This window comes from Amblyraja radiata, chromosome 1, assembly GCF_010909765.2.
Source record: "Amblyraja radiata isolate CabotCenter1 chromosome 1, sAmbRad1.1.pri, whole genome shotgun sequence".
NCBI lineage: Eukaryota > Metazoa > Chordata > Chondrichthyes > Rajiformes > Rajidae > Amblyraja > Amblyraja radiata.
Window position 1 is genome coordinate 116,264,588 of NC_045956.1, and position 25,023 is coordinate 116,289,610.

A 25,023-nucleotide genomic window follows, 5' to 3' on the forward strand; every position below is an offset into this window, starting at 1 on the left:
CTGTTATTTGCACTATCAGTTTATTTATTCATGTGTGTATATATTTATATCATGGTATATGGACACATTTATCTGTTTTGTAGTAAATGCCTACTATTTTCTGTGTGCTTAAGCAAAGCAAGAATTTCATTGTCCTATACAGGGACACATGACAATAAACTAACTTGAACTTGAACTTGAACTTGAACTGATGCTCGCCGGAACTGATTTCAGCGACCCCCAACAGATGACGAATTGTGGGCCCACAGACGGCGGGACTTGTGTGTTTTTCGCCCCCCCCTCGGTCACAGCGCGGGTGCAGCCAAACCGACATCGGGAGGAAGAAGAAGCCCAGCCCTGCGCCGAAGAAGAATCGCAGCGGCCAGTGGTCTACAGTCAAAGTCGCTGGTGTTACTACCATCAACGCTACGGACCCGAAGCCCGAAGATGTTGAAGCCCCTGTTCGTACCAGGGAAATGCCTCGGTCGATCGCCCATAGAGGCGAACGCGATCGGCCCAAACGAACGCCTCTACATCCGCGATCGCCGTTCCGGCCACCGTTTCCTGGTGGACTCCGGTGCCCATGCCAGCATCCTACCTCCGAGCGCCCGAGATATTCGCGCCGGTAAGGTAGGACCCGTCCTCTCGGCTGTTAACGGGAGCGACATTCGCACTTACGGTACGCGGACCCTGGACACATTTTGACTCCCGCCCGATAAACTGCGCATCGCATGAGACAAGTTCCAGCTTATGCAGGACATGGGGATTGTCCGGCGGTCGGATAGCCCTTGGGCTTCCCCGCTACACATGGTACCCAAAGCGTTCGGGGGTTGGAGACCTTGCAGTGATTACAGGCGTTTGAACGCGGTAACCACAGCAGATCGGTACCCAGTCCCGAACATCCAGGATTTCTTGGCCCACCTGGAAGGCGCAACCTTCTTCTCGAAGGTCGACCTTATAAAGATGGCCACCATCACCCCTTTCGGCCTTTTCGAATGGCTAAGAATGCCTTTTGGCCTGACGAACGCTGCTCAGGCGTTCCAAAGGTTAATGGATCAGGTCGGTCGGGGTTTGCCGTTCATATTCATCTACCTCGATGATATTCTGGTGGCCAGCAGCTCGCAGGCAGAGCAATCAAGCACCTCTGCCTGCTTTTCGAACGGCTGCGCAAACACGGGTTGGTGATCAACCCCGCGAAGTGCCAGTTCAGATTGCGTTCCATTTAATTCTTGGGTCATAGCATCACCTCCCACGGCACACAGCCGCTGCCCGAGAAGGTCGACGCTATCCGTCGCTTCCCGAGGCCCCTATCGCTCAAGGGTCTACAGGAGTTTATCGGGATGGTTAATTTCTACCACCCATTCGTCCCGTCAGCAGCCGCCATCACGCGGCTGTTGTTCCAATGCCTGGCCGGGAAAGCCTAAGGACCTGGTCTGGTCCAAGGATGTGCAGAAGGCGTTCGAGGAGGCTAAGACTGCATTGGCCAACGCCACTATGCTAGAACACCCTAGGGCATCAGCCCAAACGGCCCTCACAGTGGACGCTTCCGACGTCGCGGTAGGCGCCGTCCTCGAGCAACGCATAGGTAGTCGCTGGGTGCCGCTGGCATTTTTCAGCAGGCAGCTGCGAGCCCCCGAAGTTAAGTATAGCGCTTTTGACCGGGAGCTCCTTGCGCTGTACCTAGTGATCCGCCATTTTCGCTATTTCATGGAGGGGCACGCTTTCACCGCATTCACAGACCACAAGCCACTAGCGTTCGCCTTGACCTGGTCTGCCAAACAGCAACGGCACCTCGCCTACATTTCCGAATTCACATCTGATATTCGGCAGCGCTGCCCGAAGTTTCAGCGTTAAGTCTAGGCATGGATTATGAGGAGCTGGCCGCTGCCCAACAGGCAGATGCCGGTATGGAGGTTTACCGCAATGCTGAATCAGGGCTCAAGCTGGCTAAGGTGCCCTGTGGCGCCGCCGGCGTGCGAGTCCTTTGTGATATCTCCACGGGCAAAGCCCGTCCCATTGTCCCAGTCGCTTGGCGGCGTCGGATGTTCGACACTATCCACAGCCTAGCGCACCCGTCCATTCGCGCCACCTCTGCTTTGGTCGCGGCGAAGCTCGTCTGGCATGGATTGAGGAAGCAGCTCGCAGCATGAGCCCGTTCCTGCATCCCATGCCAAACTTCCAAGGTACAGAGATATGTGCAACTGCCGGTCCAGGATTTCGCCGTCCCGGACGGCAGGTTCCTGCACATCCATGTCGACCTGGTGGGTCCCTTGCCGTGTTTGCGCGGGGCTACTCACCTACTATCATGGACAGGTTTACCAGGTGGGCGGAGGCGATACCGTTAACGGATACCTCCGCTGAGGCATGCGCGAGGGCCATTGTCTTGAATTGGATTGCTCGTTTCGGGGTTCCCTGCGATATCACTACCAATCGTGGGGCCCAGTTCATGTCCTCCCTGTGGGGTGGTATGGCGCAGCTGTACGGCACAAAACTGCATCAGACCACCGCGTATCACCCAGAGTCCAATGGTTTCGTTGAGTGTTTCCACAGGCACCTCAAGTCAGCGTTGAAAGCTCGTTCACCGGCCCAGATTGGGTCGACCAGTTGCCTTGGGTTCTCCTGGGCATCAGAACCACGCCTAAGGAGGACCTCAAAGCTTCCTCGGCCGAGTTGGTTTACGGCTCGGTTTTGCGAGTTCCTGGGGATTTCCTGCCTGTCCCCTGGGATCAAGAGGTCCCGGCTTCAGCGTTCTGAGCTGACCTTCGCGAGTGGGCGTGCGCTTTGGTCCCGGTTCCCACTTCCCAGCATGGTTCATCTGCGGTGCATGTGCCTACTATGTTACGGGATTGTGCTTATGTTTTTCTCCGTAGAGATGCTCACCGCTCGCCATTACAGCGGGTGTACGAAGGTCTGTACAGGGTGCTCAGTACTGGTGTCTCGACATTTACGTTGGACATGGGTGGCAAGGAGGAGTTTGTCTCCGTGAGCCGCCTTAAGCCAGCATACGTTGACGAGGAAAGCCCAGTGACAGTGGCTACTCCGCGGCGTAGAGGTCGTCCACCGACCGGTTTACTGCCCTCTGCACCTGTTAACCCGGTCATGTTTCTCCGGTCCCCTTTGTTACGCCCGTCCCTTGTTCGCGTTTTTCCCATCCCTCCGGCTGTTTTGCCAGCCCCTACTGTTACGCTCGCCCCGCGACTTCGGACTACGCGTTCCGGTCGAGCCGTCCGGTTACCCGTGCGTTTCCGTACTGCGGATTCTGGGGGGGCCACGTAGCGGCGCACGCAGGTATCGAACTCGGCGTTCGGAAGCTGCTGTCACGTGATTCAGGAGGGTTTGCTTGTTTTCGCGCGGTTTTACTTTCGCGCGGGAGTTCAGCGCTGACCACTGATGTGGCCAGACGTGTCAAGAGAACTGTGTACTGAAAACCGAACTTTCGAATAAAGATCCGTTTAAAAACTTCAGTTGTCGTTCTTGAGACCTCCAAACTAGCATGTTTGCTGTTCCTGTGTCGTGGCCCAAATATGCTTAAACAGACAGAAAAGCAAATAAAATCAGTATAAGCAGTGATCTTTATTTCGCCAGGCGGGTGTGGTACAAACCTTTACAGTATGCTGATAACAGACTACACAGAGAAATCCCCACACAAAGGGGCAGTGATCGAATTACATATATACACTCCAATAATCGACGATTCAGCAATACGTTAAAGCTTAGTTCAACCTCTTGCTTCTTAAGATTGACAGACAGCATCAGAAGATTGACAGAAGAGTGACAGGGGAAGGTTATACTTAAGACGCACTTCATAATCTTAGTCTGAATTCTCTCTCAATGTTTACATTGTAGAGGAGACATTCGTGAAACTTGTGCTGTTATCTCGCTTATGTTATTAGAAAGAGGAACATCAACAGTCTGCTAGCTTTGTTAATGTACTGAAAGCAAAGGTTAAAGTGTTCCGCTGGCCTTGCAATTTAATAGTAGGTTAAAGTTTGTCTTAGTTTCAGCTGACTCCATTTGGTATCTTTAAATCATTATTAACGTCCACACCTGTATTTAACTTTGAATAATGTGTGTACAAGGAAACCTAGATCCCACTGAGCATCAACATCTTTCATTCTTTTCACGTGAAAAATCCTTATTTCTTCTAATTTTTCTGTCAAAATTATTGTTTGATATTTTCCACTTTATCTTCCATCTGCCATGTCCTTGCTGATTCACGTACCCCGTCTACATCCCCAAAGTATCTTTGCATCCTCCTCACAGCATATGGCACACCCGACTTTAATACATCAGAAAATTAGGATGGAATACTTTTAATTCACTGATTGGAATCACCTCAATTTTCTGTCAATACCCTTCATCTCAATGCTCCTCATTCAATTTAACTGGTATTCACAGCCTTGTCTTCCAAACAGGACTACAAGTCCTATTCGTCTACAATACGGTTGGAGGTTTCATGCAAAGATACTAACCTAGAAATAAAATTGACAGCACAAATAATCTGGAGAAACCTATATAAAGAGAAGAGTGATAGAAAGTATGAAGTCAGGTTTACTCAATTATGTCAAAGGTCTTTATTAAATCAGAAGCAAGACAAGAAATTACATTGCAATTAGTCAGGTTCATTGTAAGAATGGCAATATAACAACAAAGAAACATTCATGGTAACTTAGGTTAAGTCAAAGATTTAGTCTTATCCATAGCATTATCTACAGCAAATTAACAGTACAGTTATTGAACAGTTTTTTTCTGCAGTTCATATTTCCTGTACATATTCAATAGTTATATCTCATTCTGCAATCTTGTGGAAATTTCTACCATGGCATACATGGGTCCGGGCAGTTACGTAGGTAAGTTTCAAGTGTTCCTGCAGACACGTCCATTAGGGTGGTATATGTAGTCAACTGTGAAATACACAAAACAAAATTAAACTTTTTTTCGTGAGTTTCTAGGTTATGCCACCTAATTTGTACAAATAAACAAGCTTACCACATTACTGAGCTGCCATTGCAAAGGTTCAAGTGTGAACCTTTGTTCCACATTCAAGGAGAAATTCACTGAAAATAGACACAGAATGCTGGAGTAACTCTGCGTGTCAGGGGGTCAGGCAGCATCTCTAAAGAAATAGGTGACGTTTTGGGACAGAACCCTTCTTCAGACTGAAAGTAGAGCTGGTGGGGGGGGGGGGGGGGGGGGGGGGAGAGACTGGAGGTAGGGGAAAAAAAAAATCACTGCCTACTCCTCTAGTGCCAATGTAGACGAGGAGGTCCTTTCTTCCACAAATATCCATTTGAACCCAGGAAACTACTCCTTAACAAAAACATTCCATGGTCCTAATGTTCTGTGGATTTGAACATTGAAACTGAATTTTCACTTCCTCACTGCTATGTTCTCCCACGCCAGTTTCTCGGTGTGAATGTCTCTGTAACCAGTACCGCACAAGGTGTGGGCTGACATTATGTTCTCCACCTTTCCTTTTAATGTCTGAAGAAGGGTCTCGACCCGAAACATTACCCCTTTGCTTCCCTCCAGAGATGCTGCCTGTCCCACTGAGTTACTCCAGCATTTTGTGTCTACCTTCCCTTTTAATGTCTTGCTGGTGGAGTTACAGGTAGTCTGAAATTTAAATAAAATATATATTTTTAATCTCCCCCTTTAAATTTAGGACTGTGCATTTTAGTTAGCTATTTCTGGCTAGGCAGAATGGAATTTAAAGTATTGCTAATGTTTTTACATTAAGAGTTGAACTAAGAAATATAATAAAGACTTTGGAATACAAATCGGGCTCAGAGGATAAATACTTGAACATGGCTAGATATTAATGATTAACAAAATAAATGGAGACCAAACTCAGCAAATGCAAGAAACACAGAACCTTCTGATAAAGAGTTATAACCATATCTATATAATTAAAACTCAAATCTTGACCACTTCCTGTTTGCACTGCATATTGATTTTAGAAAAAAACACTACCACATACTGCTGTGATTTTTGGCCATCTTACTCAGAGTCCCCCTCCACTCATCAGGTGCCATGGATTTTTCCCATCGATGAAAAATAAAAGAGTTAGTGTTTAAAAAATGTTGAGATTCTCTCTCCTTTCAATCATGCCATGAAGGCCACTCCCCTTCCAGTGGGAGGGACTATAAACCCCAGAAGTGTGGGCGTGGCTCAGTCTCTGCAAGATGGGGAGGGAGAGGTCATGATTCTGCCTGAGCTGTGAATCAACTGAACACACTGAATGTCTACTGAACTGTGAGTGTGGTTTTTATGTGCTTTTTATGTGGTTTCACCCTGCTTGAAATGGAATGAAACTGCATTTACATTTGGTGGCCATGCACCCTGCTGGAAGTGGCATGAAACTGCACTTGAATTTGGTGGCCTTGCACCCTGCTTGAAGTGGCAGGAAACTGCACTTGAATTTGGTGGCCTTGCACCCTGCTTGAAGTGGCAGGAAACTGCACTTGAATTTGGTGGCCTTGCACCCTGCTTGAAGTGGCAGGAAACTGCACTTGAATTTGGTGGCCTTGCACCCTGCTTGAAGTGGTAGGAAACTGCACTTGAATTTGGTGGCCTTGCACCCTGCTTGAAGTGGTAGGAAACTGTACTTGAATTTGGTGGCCTTGCACCCTGCTTGAAATGGTAGGAAACTACATTTGGTGGCCTTGCACAATGCTTCTTCTTCTTCTTCTTCTTGTAGGATTCCGGCAGTGTAGACGCTGCTTAGCGTATTACTGCCCTCCACAGGTCAAAGTTTGAACTGAATCCTTACATACAGTCCTGTAACTTGCAGGAATTGAAGAACAGCCCTGGATATCAGTTGATGTTTCTCACTGTGTCCAAACAAAGTTGAAACAGAAAAAGCCTCAACTCCAAGTCCTGTCAGTCTAACAAACAATACTTCTCTTTCTACCCTGTACTTTTTACATTCTAGGAAAACATGCTTAACTGTCTCATTACTCCCACATTCACACAAGCCAGAAACATGTTTCCCTACAATGCACAAATAGTAATTTAACCCACAGTGTCCCAACCTCAATCTACACAGTTTAACTGAGTCCCTACGGGACAAAGATGTACAGAAACATATTTTCCTAACTTCAGATTGTATAGAAAAGTAGTGTCTACCCCTGACTTCCATTTCCCATCCTCTCTGCCATTCTTTTGTTAAGCCCTCTTTAATTATTTCTCTCAGTTCCACTCTCCCCAATAATACATGGATATCTATTTCTCTTCTTAAACTCTCCTTTGCTATGAGGTCCACCTGCTCATTCCCCCTCACCCCAGCATGCCCGGGAACCCAGCAAAAAGTGATGTTACACGCAAACCCAATTCTAAAAAACACACTCATGATTTCATTTAGAATGTCAGGACGTGCTTTAGATTTCCCTACTCTTAAAGTTTCAAGAGCAGCTGCAGAATCAGAACAGATAATGACTTCACTAAAACTGGCTTCCTCAATCCACCATAGAGCCCATTGAATTGCCATTAATTCAGTCGTGAGAACAGAGCTTCCATCAGAAATGCGCCGGCCGATCTTCAACCCAAGCTGCTCCACATACACTCCAAACCCAGCTCTCCCACTAACTGGATCTTTAGATCCATCTGTAAAAACAATCAAAGTGCTCTCACTGATTGAATTAAGATATTCCACTATTCTTGGAGTCACCTCGCGCTTATCTTTTTCCTGAAGAAAAGCAAGCTCAATAAACAGTTCAGGAAGAACCCAATAGGGCACAGGTAGCCATATTGTATGCTCTATAATACCCCCTTGTTCCAAACCCAGCTTCTTAGCCCACTGATTTATAATGACAAAAAATGTGTTATATTTGTTACCATCATCTACCTCTTGCAACAAACACCTTGCTGGGAAGGTATCATTACACCCACAAAGTTTAGCCCAGTAATGTAACCCTAGCTTAATGCGCCTTAACCATAAGGGCATTTCTCCCATTTCAACAATCAGGGCAGGGACTGGGGAAGTCCTGAAGGCTCCACAGCAAAGCCTCAAAGCCTTTGCCTGCAACACATCTAGCCTAGCCAGAACAGTTTTAGACGCAGACCCATACACAAAACACCCATAGTCAAGAGAAGATCTGATCATGGCCTGATAAATTAGCAGCATTGTCTCCCTGTTGGCCCCCCACTCACACCCAACCAGACTTCTCATAACATTCAGAACTTTTCCACACTTCAACACAATTTTACCTACATGCACAGCCCAAGTCATACGCTCTTCAAACCAAACACCCAAAAACTTAAAAACCTTTACCTTCTCCAATAGAGACCCATACATATACAGCCCTAACTTAGGTAACTTTCTTTTAAAACCAAATACCATATATTTAGTCTTAGAGGCAGATATTTTAAAGCCCCATGTGTTCCCCCATTCCTCTACAGACACTAACACTCTTTGAATCTGTTTTAAAACAAACTCTACATTACGACCTCTTTTCCAGATGGCCCCGTCATCTGCAAACAAAGACAGACCAAATCCTCTCTCTAATTTACAAAATATGTCGTTTATCATGATATTAAATAAAACTGGACTGATAACACTTCCCTGCGGGGTTCCATTCTCTATTTCTACAGTCTCTGAGCTGACACTACCAACCATTACTTGTATTGTTCTATTCAATAAAAAATCCTTAATCCAGTTGAACATTCGTCCCCTGACTCCCAAGTCAAAAATTTTAATCATTAATCCCTCCTTCCACAAAGAATCATATGCCTTCTCAATATCAAGGAATACACTCACTACTGTTTCCTTGCTTCTAAATGCCCTTTTAATATCCTGATCCAAAACTGATACAGACTCCATTGTAGACCTTCCATTCCTAAAGCCATTCTGTACATCAACAAGTAGTCCTCTGGTTTCTAAAAAATAAACTAGTCTGTTGGTTACCATCCTCTCCATAATTTTACAGAGCACTGCTGTGAGCGCTATAGGGCGATATGAACTAGGGTCAGATGCCTCTTTGCCTGATTTTAAAATAGGGACCACGACTGCATGTTTCCATTCCTTTGGTAAATAACCCTCTGCCCACACAGTATTAAACAAAGCTAAGATTTCATCAAGTACAATATCATCCAGATGTTTAAATAACTCATACGACAACCTATCTCTCCCCGGGGTGGTATTTGCCCCAGACATAATTGCATCCTTCAACTCTTTTATGGTAAAAAACAGATTAAAGGTATTATCATTTACTAAACTCCTCTCCAGCTTCCACTGATTAACTGCCATCAGCTCAGTTCTCTTTCTACACCTCTCCACTCCCATGCTCTCTGATCTATGCACTGCTTGAAAACTGTCAACACACATGTCTGCTTTTTCCTTATTGGAGACTGCTACCACCTCACCCTTCTGCAACACTGGTAACAAACTTCTTTTGTATACTCCTGACATTCTACGCACAGCTGACCACAAATGCCTTACTGGAGTTTCCGGGCCTAGCGTACCACAAAACTTCCTCCAACTATTCCTCTTTGCATCCTTTACAACTCGTCTTGCTACTGCCCTTAGCCGCTTGTACTCCATTGCATTGACCAAAATTGGATACTTTCTTAATTTTCGATAGGCTATATTCCTATTCCTTACAGCTTCATCACATTCTTTATTCCACCAAGGAACAGACATACGGGACCTAGGTTCCTGCTTCACAGGAATAGTACAACAAGCTGCCTCATGAATCATGAGACTAATGGAAGTATTCCAACTATCTACAGAACCCTCACTATTAACCTCTCCAACTAAACTTAGAGCCTTCTCTTGGAATTTATCCCATTTGGCCTGAAAAAAGTTATATCTAGGGACTTTCTTTTCCACTTCTCTCCTCAAATCCCTACCAAACCTACATAAAATTGGATAATGATCACTACCCAGTGTATATCTATCCATTACATCCCATTCACCAATTCTTGCTAAATTTGATGAAGCAATTGATAAATCTATGTGGCTGCAGGTGTTTCTCACAATATTATACCTAGACGGCCTTCCATCATTTAACAATACCAACTCATACTTGTCTAGAAATTCTTCAACAATAACACCATTTTTATCCCTGTGATCACTACCCCATAAAGGATTATGCGCATTAAAGTCTCCGATCCATATAACAGGACACCTTACCTTCTCCATTATCTCATCAAAATCTGACAATATCAAGGGTTGACAGGGGTTATAATAATTTATCACAGTGATAGAATTCTGGCCGCTCCTAACTTCCACAGCCAAAACCTCAAGATTAGAATTAATGTCAACTTTCCTATACTGCAACCCAGTCTTAACAAAAGTTGCACAACCCCCACCTGACCTATCAGACCTATCTAATCGCACACATTCATAACCTGGGATTACAAAATCTAGACAGGGCTTTAACCATGTCTCTTGGATACATATTAGTTCTGGTGCTTCTTTAAATTCATCAACAAATCTCTTTAACTCTTGACCGTTTCCAATCAGACTCCGGGCGTTCCATTGAAGTATATAAAACATTATGGTGTTAATGAGGATCCCCATCATCCACCTCACTGACATACTCCATACTGCTAGCTCTCGACAACTGTGACCTCTCCATACACTGACTCTCCGTCATGTATTGATGCAACTTTTCTGGCAACTGCTTTACACTGAGGAACCTTTCAGCTGCCCCCACCACTAACCTGATGATATCTGACCGGTTAGCTGCTTTCTTAGCTCCTACCAGCACATCAGAAACAAAAGACAGAAATGACTCCTTATTAAAAATCAACATGTCAGATGGAAAAGCCGACGGCAAGTTTGGCACAGTGATCTGGCTTCCTAGCACCACTCTAGTCCCAGCGCTCACATCTCCGCGTTCTCTAGCCACCCTTTGAGCTGCCTCTGCATATGACACGTTGTTCTGATCCTTCACTTCCTGCACTCGCTTCGCCTGAACAAAGCGCTCACAACCACGAAACCCTGCTGCATGATCCCCATCACAGTTAGGGCACTTAGGAGCCTCTGCCTTGCAATTTTGTATTACATGATCTCCACCGCACTTTGCGCACTTTCTTTTACCCCGACAAGACCCAGCAACATGTCCAAACCTCTGACAGTTATAACAGCGCAACGGTGGTTTAATGTACTCCCTCACTTGATACGCCATACTCCCAAGAAACACTCTCTGTGGCAGTACTCCATCTTTGAACGTAAGCAGGACTGGCGGGTCCCTGACTCCATTCCTACTCTTAAATCTCACAACATCAGTTACCTGGGCCCCCTTAACATTTTCTAAGATCTCCTTCTCAGACAAGCCATCATACATCCCATAGACCACTCCCTTTATTCCTGGCTGTCTTCCTCTAGGGACCAAACTCTCCACCTTGACCACCAATTTCCCCACACCCCTAGCATCATTAAACTGTTTTCTGTCTTTGCAACAAACTCTTAACATCCCATTATACAGAATCTTAGCCTGAAAATCCCTGCCTATCTGGCTCTCCAAAGCGGTGGTAATTTTTAATGGATTCACTGCTCTAAATCCTGCATCTCCTTGATTTACTCCTTTAACTTTAAACAGCACGACGAATTCTTCAATAATTCTAGTTCTCCTAACTTTACTTCCTTCGTCTCCTGACATTTCGGGTCTTTCGCTCGATGCCTCTCTCTTAGAGCCCCCCTTTTCCTTACCTACAGTCTGCCACCCACCACCCTCAGCCCCACCGCTCTCTGAAGCCATGGGCCTCTAGAATCTCCGCGGTGACTCGAATGACCTCCCGCAGCTAAATCCCCTCAACTAGTCCTAAATCCTTGCACAATGCTTGAATTGGAAAGTCAAGGAATAGCCGTGAGTCAACTGCCAGCCCACCATCCACGAGTGAGCTGCCAGCACACCAGGCTTGAGTGACTGAGCTGCCAGCCCAAGAATCCATTCGGCCCACAATGTCCATACTAGCCCTCTGGAAACCAGTCCCTTCAGCACACAACACCCATACTAGGGCTCCAGAAAGCCCACCCCACCCCCCCCCCCCCACCACTGGCCACCAATATTGAAATTGGTGGAGAGGTGGAATATGGCGTTGGGGGCCCAGCCCTCCAGTGTGAACATGGGACCCAACGGGTCCCACTTAGTCTAGTACAATATATAACCAGAAACTCTGAAACAAACTCTGTTTCTTCTTCCATAGATGCTGCCTGACGCATGTTTCTGTTTTTATTTCAGATTATCAGCAAAAGTGGTTTTAATTTTTGATTTTCAGGACAGGGGATCATTTAGTTTTAACAGCAGAAATGTTCAATTGGCTGAGCTGACTGAATCTTTAGAACAGGAGGAGGAAAAACAAAAAACGTTATGGTAAGAACTCAACTTTTTTCCATAACACAATTCTATTTTAGTTTTGAAATCAGAATTATCGTTCAACACAACATGTTACAGATAGCAGTTAGACTACCAAAACCTTCAACAAGATCACAAGAAGATACAGGAAAACTATTCAAACTGGAACAGTAACCCCAATGGATTGCAACAAAATAACTGAGTCTGTTGCAGAAAATAATGATACAATTTTTAAAATTTTTAAATGAGGGACATTTTCATTTAGACTCACCTTATTGAGAACTGGTTTTGTTGACAGAACATCATAGATAGTTTCGACAGAGATTTTCTGAAACACACACATTGCAAATAGTAAGAAATACATCGCCCACTGCTCAGATCTTCATCAAATGTCTTTGGTGATAGAAGCCATTCCAGAGTCATTATGAAATGTGTTCAAAATGATGTTATTAGTTCTGCTCAGAAAGCTATTACCAATGACTGTGTAATAGAGTCATACAGCATGGAAACAGGCCCTTTGGCCCAACTTGCCCACGACAAGCACCATGTACCATCTACACTCGTCCCACCTGCCTGCGCTTAGCCCATATCCCTTTAAACCTGTACTATCAATGTACATGTCCCTGTCTAAATGTCTACCTGTTGACTAAAATCTTTAACAAACTTTAAATCCATCTCTTCCATCACATGATGTACTCAGTAACTTACAGTCCTAATGATTGGCTTAATGTACAAAGATCGCTTCATATGCAGAACTATTGATTCCCAATCATTATCACACCCGTATTACAATATGTTGCTCATAGAAAGTCTGAGGAGGAAGCACCTACTGCCTGTGTTGTTTGATTCATGCATTTCATTGCAGGAGTTCTACGATTATCCAGGAACAACGGCTCCTGCCAATGGTCGTAATTTGTTTCCAGCACATACCATCTGCCACGTTTAAGGTCAAGCCTAGTTGAGACAAATGAAAATTAAGGAAACAAATGAAAATTAAACACTAATAAGCACATTCCAAATCAAAGTTTTTGGCCTTTTTAAATGTAGAGCAAACAATGTAAACCTCAGCTCCATTGTGATTTTAAATGGTGCCCCAAGGATGTGGAAGCTTTGGATTGGATGCAGAAGAGGTTTACCAGAATTTACTTGGTATTAGCTATAAGGCGAGGTTGGACAAAGTTGAATTATTTCCTCTGGAGCATCAGAGGCTGAGGGGTGATCTGATAGAAGCAATACTCAGTAATGGTAAATATTCCGTCATTTTCCCAGGGTGGAAATATCATATACGAGAGGGCATAACTTTTTACATATAGAAGATGATGGGTACTTGGGGCGGTATTGGAAGCAGATATTATAACTATGTTTAATAGGCATTTAAATAGGTATATGAATGGGGAAGGAATGGAGAGATATTTATCATGTGCAGGCAGGTGAGATTATCATGTGGACCAAAGCGTTTGTTCCTGTACTGTGCTCTGTTCTTGTTCCTCCCTGTTCCCTTCCCTTCAAATGCTTATCCAGTTCCCTGCTAAACACTATCATTGAATCTTCCTCCTGTACTCTAATAATCTTGGAGGTACAGTGAACTATGAAGAGGATAATAATAGACTGGTGGATTGAGCAGATAGGTGGTAGATGAACAGACAATTTAAACAGAGTGCTCAATTCAAAAAGGGAACAAGAGCAGTCACATCCACGTGAATAGTGTGTTGAAGGTATCCAGCCAGGTTAAGAAAGTCTGAAGAAGGGTTCCAACCTGAAATGTCACCCATTCTTTTTCTTCAGCGATGCTGCCTGCCCGCTGAGTTACACCAGTGTTTTGTGTCTATTTTCAGTATAAACCAGTTCCTTTCCACACCCTGGGTTAAGAAAGTGTTTGGGATCCCAAGCTTTATCCACATTTTTTGGGCATAAAACAAACTGCTGGAGGAACATAATGGGTCAGGCAGTATCTGCGAAGGGAAATGGAGAGATGATGTTTCGGGGTGGGACCTTTCTTAAGACAGATGGATGGAGGGAAGAAGGGACTAAACCCAAAACCTCAATTTGTTAATTTCCCCCCACAGATGCTGGCTGGCCTGTTGAGTCCCTCTAACAGTTTGTTTTTTGGACAAGGTTCCAGTATCTGCAGTCTCGTGTGTGTCCCTGTGAACAGATTTATTGGTCTGGCCATAACCTGGGCATCACCTCCAATTCTGGAGCCACACCAGTGCGGACCAACTGGCGGGAGTTTTTACGGACATTTTCAATCTCTCACTTCTGAGGTCTGAGGTCCCCACCTGCTTTAAAAGGGCATCAATTATACCGGTGCCCAAGAAGAGTAAGGTGACATGCCTCAATGACTATCGACCAGTGGCACTAACGGCGGTGGTGATGAAGTGCTTTGAGAGGTTGATCATGGAGCAAATCAACTCCTACATCGACAAAAACCTGGACCCACTGCAGTTCGCATACCGCCACAACAGATCAACGGTGGATGCGATCTCGCTGGCCCTCCACTCCGCACTGGACCACTTGGACAACAAAAACTCATATGTCAGGCTGTTATTCATTGATTACAGCTCGGCATTTAACACAATCATCCCCTCCAAACTGGTTACCAAACTCGCAGAACTGGGTCTCTGCGCATCCCTCTGCAACTGGATCCTCGACTTCCTCGTCCACAGACCACAGTCTGTTCGTATTGGTGGAAATGTGTCAGCCTCAATAACAATCAGCACGGGAGCACCTCAAGGCTGCGTGCTCAGCCCCCTGCTGTACTCACTCTATACCCATGACTGCGTAGCGAACCACAGTGCGAACTCCATCATCAAGTTCGCTGACGACACCACTATTGTGGGGCGTATCACTGATGGGGATGAGTCAGAGTACAGAAGAGAGATCGAGCAACTGTCCATATGGTGCCAGCGCAATAACCTGGCCCTCAACACCAGCAAAACCAAGGAACTGATTGTGGACTTTGGAAGGAGTAGGAGGGGGACCCACAGCCCCATTTATATCAACGGGTCGATGGTTGAAAGGGTCAAGAGCTTCAAATTCCTGGGCGTGCACATCTCTGAAGATCTTTCCTGGTCCGAGAACACTAATGCAATCATCAAAAAAGCACATCAGCGCCTCTACTTCCTGAGAAGATTACGGAGAGTCGGATTGTCAAGGAAGACTCTCTCTAATTTCTACAGGTGCACAGTCGAGAGCATGCTGACCGGTTGCATCGTGGCTTGGTTCGGCAATTTGAGCGCCCTGGAAAGGAAAAGACTACAAAAAGTAGTAAACACTGCCCAGTCCATCATCGGCTCTGACCTTCCTTCCATCGAGGGGATCTATCGCAGTCGCTGCCTCAAAAAGGCTGGCAGTATCATGAAAGACCCACACCATCCGGGCCACACACTCATCTCCCTGCTACCTTCAGGTAGAAGGTACAGGAGCCTGAAGACTGCAACAACCAGGTTCAGGAATAGTTACTTCCCCTCAGCCATCAGGCTATTAAACCTGGCTCGGACAAAACTCTGATTATTACCAACCACTTTCTGTTATTTGCACTATCAGTTTATTTATTCATGTGTGTATATATTTATATCATGGTATATGGACACATTTATCTGTTTTGTAGTAAATGCCTACTATTTTCTGTGTGCTTAAGCAAAGCAAGAATTTCATTGTCCTATACAGGGACACATGACAATAAACTAACTTGAACTTGAACTTGAACACTTTTTGAAAGATGTGAAGGTATTGGAGGGTGCTTTAGATATTTACTGACATGGTTCTATAGACGAGGGAGTTTGGTTATATTGGATAGATTGGAAAAACTATGATTGTTTTCCCACAGAAAAGAGGCAGCTGTCCAGGGATCTGACAGAGATTTATAAAGTCATGATCAGAAAGTGGTCTTAGAGAGGAAGTGTCCCCCTGGTGAAAGGGTCAAAAACATCAGCACATAGAAGGATGGGGATTGGCAAAAGGTTCAACAATATGCCAACAAGCATTTTATTTTAATGCAGCAAGCTGTGACTAGAGTCTGGATTGTAATTCCAGGCATTGGGTTCTGGATAAAGATGCAATTCAATGTTCAAATGGAAGCTGAATAAGTATCAGAAAGATTTTTCAGGGCAATGGGGAAAGGGCAGGAGAGTGAAACTAGCTGGATTGCTCAAATGTTCACCTTCCAAGCTGTAACCTTAGGGATTCTGTGACACACTTACTCCCAAATATCAAGACAGGACATCCTTGAACGTGTGATTACACACCCTTCACCCGTCTGGTTGCCGCCAAGAATGAAGTATGCTGGAGCCAACATTTCTGTGTTAGCTAATTGGTCCTTGGCTTGTGCGTAACTGCAAAGATAAAGCCAATTATGTTTGGTGATTAAAAGCAGTTCACGATTCAAGCTAAGACAGTTTACAGCTTCTGGAATGAAAAGAAAGATGGTATGATGTGCAAAGCAAAACTTCATTCAACTAATGCAGATACATAATCCCTCTTCTTGTGCTGTCAACTTACGAGGTTGTGTTTGAATGGATTATTTGAAAAACACATCTAGACATATATTTTGTTCTGAAACAAACATTCTGAAATCGTTAACTGACAAAAAGTTCAGAACTCGTTAGATCTCGAAGGAGAAATTGTTATCTTCTAAATGTAATGCAATTGAATGCAGTACTTTACCTGGTGGCATTCTCCAACACCGATCGAGTGAGGAAGCTCATCCAGATTTCATCCCTCCGACCCAGGATCCATTCAATGATGCCTGCAAAAAAAATAGAGAAGGGTAAAACTACAAAACATTTTGTGTGTATAATATCAAACATTTCGTTTATAATGGATAGTGAACGGCTAGATAGAGTGTGCGCGCAAACAATGTTTTCAGTAATGGGAGAGCTGCAGAATAAAAGGAGGTAACTTTAGAATGGAGATGGAGGAATTTCTTCAATCAGAGGGTGGCGAATCAGTGGAAATCATCCACCACAAATGACCATGGAGACCATTGGGTAATTTTAAAGCAGAAATGATAGGTTCTTGATCAGTAAGAGCTTCAAAGGTTACGGAGAGAAGTCAGGAAAGTGTGGTTGAGAGGGAAAAATAGATCAGCCATGATTGAATGGCGGAGTATTCAATTGGCCAAATGGCTTAATCTGCTCCTACGACATTATCTTATTTTCCTGAATGGGAATATCTTACATTTACACTTTACATGAAGTACAATAATTCATGTTTAAAAAGGGTTCTAAGAGTAAACCTAGCAATTATAGACCTGTTAGTTTGACTTCAGTGGTGGGCAAATTAATGGAAAGGATACTTAGAGGTAATATATATATAAGCATCTGGATAAACAGGGTCTGATTAGGAACAGTCAACATGGATTTGTGCCTGGAAGGTCATGTTTGACTAATCTTCTTGACTTTTTTGAAGAGGTTACGAGGGAAATTGATGAGGGTAAAGTAGTGGATGTTGTCTATATGGATTTCAGCAAGGCCTTTGACAAGGTTCCTCATGGAAGGTTGGTTAAGAAGGTTCAATTGTTGGGTATTAATGCTGGAGTAGCAAGATGGATTCAACAGTGGCTGAATGGGAGATGCCAGAGAGTAATGGTGGATGGCTGTTTGTCAGGTTGGAGGCCAGTGACGAGTGGGGTGCCACAGGGATCTGTGTTGGGTCCACTGTTGTTTGTCATGTACATCAATGATCTGGATGATGGTGTGGTAAATTGGATTAGTAAATATGCAGATTATACTAAGATAGGTGGTGTTGTGGATAATGAAGTAGATTTCCAAAGTCTACAGAGAGATTTAGGCCATTTGGAAGAATGGGCTGAAATATGGCAGATGGAGTTTAATGCTGATAAGTGTGAGGTGCTACATCTTGGCAGGACAAATCAAAATAGGACGTACATGGTAAATGGTAGCGAATTGAGAAATGCAGTTGAACAGAGGGATCTAGGAATAACTGTGCATAGTTCCCTGAAGGTGGAATCTCATGTAGATAGGGTGGTAAAGAAAGCTTTTGGTGTGCTGGCCTTTATAAATCAGAGCATTGAGAATAGAAGTTGGGATGTAATGTTAAAATTGTACAAGGCATTGGTGAGGCCAATTCTGGAGTATGGTGTACAATTTTGGTCGCCCAATTATAGGAAGGATGTCAACAAAATAGAGAGAGTACAGAGGAGATTTACTAGAATGTTGCCTGGGTTTCAGCAACTAAGTTACAGAGAAAGGTTGAATAAGTTAGGTCTTTATTCTTTGGAGCGCAGAAGGTTAAGGGGGGACTTGATAGAGGTCTTTAAAATTATGAGAGGGATAGACAGAGTTGACGTGGATAAGCTTTTCCCATTGAGAGTAGGGAAGATTCAAACAAGAGGACATGACTTCAGAATTAAGGGACAAGTTTAGGGGTAACATGAGGGGGAACTTCTTTACTCAGAGTGGTAGCTGTGTGGAATGAGCTTCCAGTGGAAGTGGTGGAGGTAGGTTCGATTTTATCATTTAAAAATAAATTGGATAGGTATATGGATGGGAAAGGAATGGAGGGTTATGGTCTGAGTGCAGGTAGGGGAAAATGTGTTCAGCATGGACTAGAAGGGCCGAGTTGGCCTGTTTCCGTGCTGTAATTGTTATATGGTTAAATGTCTGAACATGATTATTATTTTTTGTTTATTCATGTCCCTGAGAAGACCAGTACTTATTAACAGTATAGTAAGGAATCTGAAGAAGGATCCTAATTCCAAACACCACCTATCCATGTTCTCCAGAAATGCTGCCTAACCTGTTGAGTTACTCCAGCACTTTGGGTAGCTCTCTTATACCGACAAAATATTGTGAAGGTACTCCTGTGTTAATGAGGAATGTTAAGAATTATGGACCAGGCTCACTGAAGCAACAATATTATATTTCCAAGTTAGAATAATGCACAAGTTTGTACTTGGTAGATTATACCACTCCCACATAAATTCTGCCCATGTCCTTCCACGAGATTGGAAAATTAACAAAGGACTACCAAAGGAGCCTTAGCAACTGGGAGCATAGCGGAAATTGTAGATATTATACTAACTGTGAACTGGCAAAGGAAGAAGTGGATGCTTGTGGTAATAGATTGTTTTCCATCACACTTCTCATTTGTGCCTTGTAGATGGCTCACTTGATCCTCCCACTTTATTGTGCATGCTTGAGTGTGGTCAGTTTATTTTTAAAGAACCCATCTTTTACATTTCTACAGACATTTCACAAAATGTTATGAGTCTGTGTGTAATGTTAACTAATTTAAGTGCAATAAATAAATAAATAAATGGAAGGTTAAACAATTTGATGGGCATTGTTGAAGAGTGTTAATTACCAATATATCCCCCCTCAAAGCTGAAGCGTTCATTCATTGTGAGCGTAAAGGTTCCCTGCAAAAAAAGAGATCTGGGTTACTTGTTACAGTAGGCATTTAAATTCCAAAGTTCATTACCACGATTACTTTTAACCTATGAACATGGCTGTTGACAATGGGCTGGAACATTCAAGTGAACCAGCGCCAAGGCCTTCAGCATGCATCGTCATAGGAAGGAAATCTGACAACCTCTGGTGCAGATCTAGGGTCATGGGAAAACTTACCCAACAGGAACCAGCCATTCAGCTGATGTCTGTATTCGTGGAAAAGCCACTCTTTCCACTACCAGTTCAAAGCTTTGCATGTTAAGGCTCTCCAAGTACATTTCCAGTTGTTCTGTTGTTGGTACATAAGACAATTAAACCCTCTAAACTTAACAAGTGTGATGATAGTTTCTGCCCGTGCACCATTTCAAACCGTGACCTCTAGACATCTAGGCCCACCAACAATAATCAGGCAACTGAACCATACTAGCAACAACTAGAGAGCGGGCCTGAGTTACTATCTATCTCACTGGAGACCCTCAGACTATCTTTAATCTTGCACTAAACGTTATTCCCTTCATCATGTATCTGTACACTGTCGATGATTGATTGTAATGATGTATTGTCTTTCCGCTGACTGGTTAGCATGCAATAAAAGCTTTCCACTGTATCTCAGCACACGTGACAATAAACTAAACTAAATCCACATCCTCTGCAGATACGTATTAATCCTATGCCCATTGGTTGTGATAAAAGGGAAAAGTTTCTTCCTTTTTATTCTATCTAGCTCCCTTCAGCCTCTCTGTTCCAAACAAACAATCTTGGGTCATCCAATTTTTCCTTAGGGAAGGTAGTGAGCACCTCACTTCACTATGGTGGGGGTGGCTGCAACAATGCAAGGAACACACATGCCGAATAACCCAGCCAACAAAGCTATCAAGCTGCATATTTTCCCATCCGTGGCAGTGTCGCCGTGCTATATCCCACAGAGAGAGGTAAAAGCAATGGTGCGCAGTCCCAAATAAAGCAGACAACATGTAGGAAATGGTGCCGGGAACTGAGCAATAATATTGATAGGCAAGTGCAAGGTTCGTAAAATATATGTGTAATGTTCAGCTTGGTTAGGTAGGCTTCTTGTTAGTACAAGGACATTCTAGTTAAGCACGACTACAACGTTTACCCCTATGTGTGGGTTGAACACTGCAAAGTACTCCTTCCAAAACAGCTAACATGCTGCTAAGGAAATCAACCCCAGTAGTCTTGGGAAGCACTATAGTGGACCTTTAGTAACACAGCTCCTCTTCTCCCACCCTCTTGCAGACAAAGCCTTCAAGTACGAGAAAGGGAAAGCATCATTATCAGTCACTGTACTCCTCACTAATGAACATTTTACATTGAGAACTGGGATATGCAGGGAGGAACTGCAGCTGCTGGTTTACACCGAAGATACAAAATGCCGGAGTAACTCAGCAGGTTGGGCAGCATCTCTGGAGAAAAGGAATAGGTGACGTTTCGGGTTGAGACCCTTCTTCAGATTCGGAGTCTGAAGAAGGGTTTCGACTCAAAATGCCACCTATTCCTTTTCTCCAGAGATGCTGCCCAACCTGCTGAGTTACTCCGGCATTTTGTGCCTCCCTTCACCCAATTTTTACTTTGGGCTGGATGAGGAGGAAGACATCTGTCCATCGTAGTGAAATTTGTGTAGATTTAAGTTTGTATTCCTAGCTCAGCTCCAACTGCAAGTGCATTTTCTTTGATCAGTTTTCCACTACTATTTAGCCAGGGCACCGAGGCTGTAAGAAGTTGGGAAATTTTAAATCATGAAATTGGACATTAATTGCATAAGTCACCAGCAGGAAGTGAGCAGGCAAGATCATCCCTGACCCCTCTCACCCTGGCCACAAACTCTTTGAATCACTTCCCTCTGGAAGGCGACTCCGAATTGTCAAAGCTGCCACAGCCAGACATAAAAAGTTTTTATCCACGAGTAGTTGCTCTAATAAACAGCCAAAAATCTGTAGCCTCACTTTGATCTGGTATTTGTTGGTTCACATGCTTGATCATTGGTGTTTAATCATGAATGTTTTATTATTATTAATGTTTAGTGTTTTCTGAGTCATTCGTAACTGTCACTGTATGTCATGTTGTTACTTGTGGGAGGAGCACCAAGGCAAATTCCTTGTATGTGAATACTTGGCCAATAAACTTACTTACATGCCCTTCCTCCTTTTTCCAATCAAAAGATCTACTCCAAAAGTCAGTCATGAGATACTGCCAAGGGTTAGAGAAAAGACCCCAATCATCGCATTGAATCACCAGAGGTAGCGGGGTCCCATTGTCAACCTCTGACAAGAAAATTACTTTACAATGTTATAATATAAGAAGAAATTGCATTTATATGGTATCTTTCATACCCTCACGCTTCCAAAAGCATGATGTATATACACACAGCGATGTTTTTCTTTGTAATGATAGGGTTATGGGGATCAGCTCAGAAAGTGGTGTTGAAACCGGTGAACAGAAGAAGTCATTGAAGGCTGGAGGTGGCTGGGCAGATGCCCGATGGCACACAGCCTCCAGCTGCCACATATGTCCCGTGACATGGCTGTGCTGCACCAGACTTGGCAGTTAATTTGCGGAAAGAAAGTTACTGCAATCAGTAATGTAATAGTGACAGGATAACACCCTGCCCCTCTTCAAATAGTGTAATGGGAACTTTTATAGCTATCCAGGGGAAAAGTTTGCTTTAAACTTCTCACTAGAGAAACACTCCTTCAGTATTGCAATGGATTATTGATTTAGATTTTTGGTTATTGATTGGAGTTGGGATCTGAAACCACAACTTTCTGAGAGTGTTTCCAGCTACTCACAGCTAACATTATCCTATAGATGATCCTGTATCCTGGAGACTGAGATCACTTGTAATCCTATTTTTCCCTGTCCCACAGGATATGAATTTCTGGTAGGCCTGTTCCTGGAGATAGGATGTTATTCCCAGAGATGGTTTTGACACCACTGACAAATAAAGCATTGTGTCATAATCCCACAAAATATTCGACAAATACTGCTGAAACAAAGTGGCACAGCACTTACAGAAATGATTAAGAGGGTTTCAGCAATAGCCTACCGGTTTCATGCCAGTTAGCATTCCTACATATCCAGCAAAATTAGTAGACTTAAACACAGTTCTATTGTTCCTCTGGAAATCTAGATTCACTGTTAGTGGTCTAAGATATTCCGGGATCCTCCAGCTACTGTTTTTCGTGTCCCAGCTGAAAAAGAAAGAAAAGCTTAATCAGCACTTCTAATTCACAGATTGCTTCATTGTTTTCCAAGATACTAGACGATTCTATAAAATTAGATTCATGTAGATGGATAATCAATTTGCAATGACATGATGGGCTGAAAAGCCTATTTCTGTGTTATCAGATTGTTCAGGTTGAGACTGGTCGGTTGCAAATGTTGTGCCTCCTTTAAAGAAGGGCAGCAAACACAAATCTGGAAACTACAGACTGAAGATCTGCGGCCAATAGTGTGCCTCAGGGATCTATGGCAGGAAAGTTACTGGAGAGGGATTCCGTGGGATAAGATATACATGCATTTGGAAATTCAGGGTTGATTAGTGATAGTCAGCATGGTCTTGTGCACGGGAGATTGTGTCTCATGAAAGTGATTGAGTTTTTTTTTTTAAGTAAATAAGGTTAATGAGGTCAGGGCCACAGACATTGTCTATATGGACTTCAGATAGGATTTTGAGAAGGTTCTGCATGGTAGGCTTCTCTGGAATCCAGGGAGAGCTAGCAAATGAGATACAGAATTGCCTTCTTGAAGCAGAAAGTTGTTATTCGGTCTGGAGGTCTGTGAATAGTGGTATACTTTGGGAATCTGTGCTGGGCCCATTTCTGTTTGTCATCTAGATCAGTGGTTCCCAACCTTTTTTAGCTCATGACCCCGTTGGGATCTTTTAATTTTTCTGTGGCCCCCCCCTGACATTATTAACCATATAACCATATAACAATTACAGCACGGAAACAGACCATCTCGGCCTTACAAGTCCGTGCCGAACATTTATTTTCCCCTAGTCCCATCTACCTGCACAGACCATAACCCTCCATTCCTTTCCCATCCATATACCTATCCAATTTAATTTTAAATGATAAAATCGAACCTGCCTCCACCACTTCCACTGGAAGCTCATTCCACACAGCTACCACTCTCTGAGTAAAGAAGTTCCCCCTCATGTTACCCCTAAACTTCTGTCCCTTAATTCTGAAGTCATGTCCTCTTGTTTGAATCTTCCCTACTCTCAATGGGAAAAGCTTGTCCACGTCAACTCTGTCTATCCCTCTCATCATTTTAAAGACCTCTATCAAGTCCCCCCTTAACCTTCTGCGCTCCAGAGAATAAAGACCTAACTTATTCAACCTTTCTCTGTAACTTAGTTGCTGAAACCCAGGCAACATTCTAGTAAATCTCCTCTGTACTCTCTCTATTTTGTTGACATCCTTCCTATAATTGGGCGACCAAAATTGTACACCATACTCCAGAATTGGTCTCACCAATGTCTTGTACAATTTTAACATTACATCCCAACTTCTATACTCAATGCTCTGATTTATAAAGGCTAGCATACCAAAAGCTTTCTTTACCACCCTATCTACATGAGATTCCACCATCAGGGAACTATGCACAGTTATTCCTAGATCCCTCTGTTCAACTGCATTCTTCAATTCGCTACCATTTACCATGTACGTCCTATTTTGATTTGTCTTGCCAAGATGTAGCACCTCACACTTATCAGCATTAAACTCCATCTGCCATCTTTCAGCCCATTCTTCCAAATGGCCCAAATCTCTCTGTAGACTTTGGAAATCTACTTCATTATCCACACCACCACCTATCTTAGTATCATCTGCATACTTACTAATCCAATTTACCACACATTCATCCAGATCATTGATGTACATGACAAACAACAGTGGACCCAACACAGATCCCTGAGGCACCCCACTAGTCACCTGCCTCCAACCTGACAAACAGCCATCCACCATTACTCTCTGGCGTCTCCCATTCAGCCACTGTTGAATCCATCTTGCTACTCCTGCATTTGTACCCAACAATTGGACCTTCTTAACCAACCTTCCATGAGGAGCCTTGTCAAAGGCCTTACTAAAGTCCATATAGACAACATCCACTGCTTTACCCTCATCAATTTCCCTAGTAACCTCTTATTAGTGGGAAAAAGGTACTTCAATATTATAATACCTTCCATAGAAATATCAGTGTCTATTAATTGCACATATATTCTCTTTTATTCTATTCCACAAACATCAAAAATATTTCAACTACATAGATTTAAATTTATTAGAACTGAAATTTAGGAGGCAACAAGG

The 25,023-nt window shown here is 43.6% G+C and overlaps 1 protein-coding gene across 1 annotated transcript in view; it reads right to left on the bottom strand.

Annotated features, from left to right (window-relative positions):
* Positions 1-3,533: 3,533 nt before the first annotated feature.
* Positions 3,534-25,023, bottom strand: part of asah1 (N-acylsphingosine amidohydrolase 1) — a 40,987-nt gene continuing 19,497 nt past the window's right edge. Inside the window, exons 8-14 of the mRNA XM_033029609.1 lie at positions 22,758-22,902; positions 19,608-19,662; positions 16,947-17,028; positions 16,484-16,615; positions 13,112-13,235; positions 12,553-12,609; positions 3,534-4,883 (exon numbers count right to left, since the gene is read on the bottom strand). Coding sequence (XP_032885500.1) covers positions 4,794-4,883; positions 12,553-12,609; positions 13,112-13,235; positions 16,484-16,615; positions 16,947-17,028; positions 19,608-19,662; positions 22,758-22,902 — 685 coding nt within the window. The 3' untranslated portion in view covers positions 3,534-4,793. The remainder of the gene's footprint in view (positions 4,884-12,552; positions 12,610-13,111; positions 13,236-16,483; positions 16,616-16,946; positions 17,029-19,607; positions 19,663-22,757; positions 22,903-25,023) is intronic.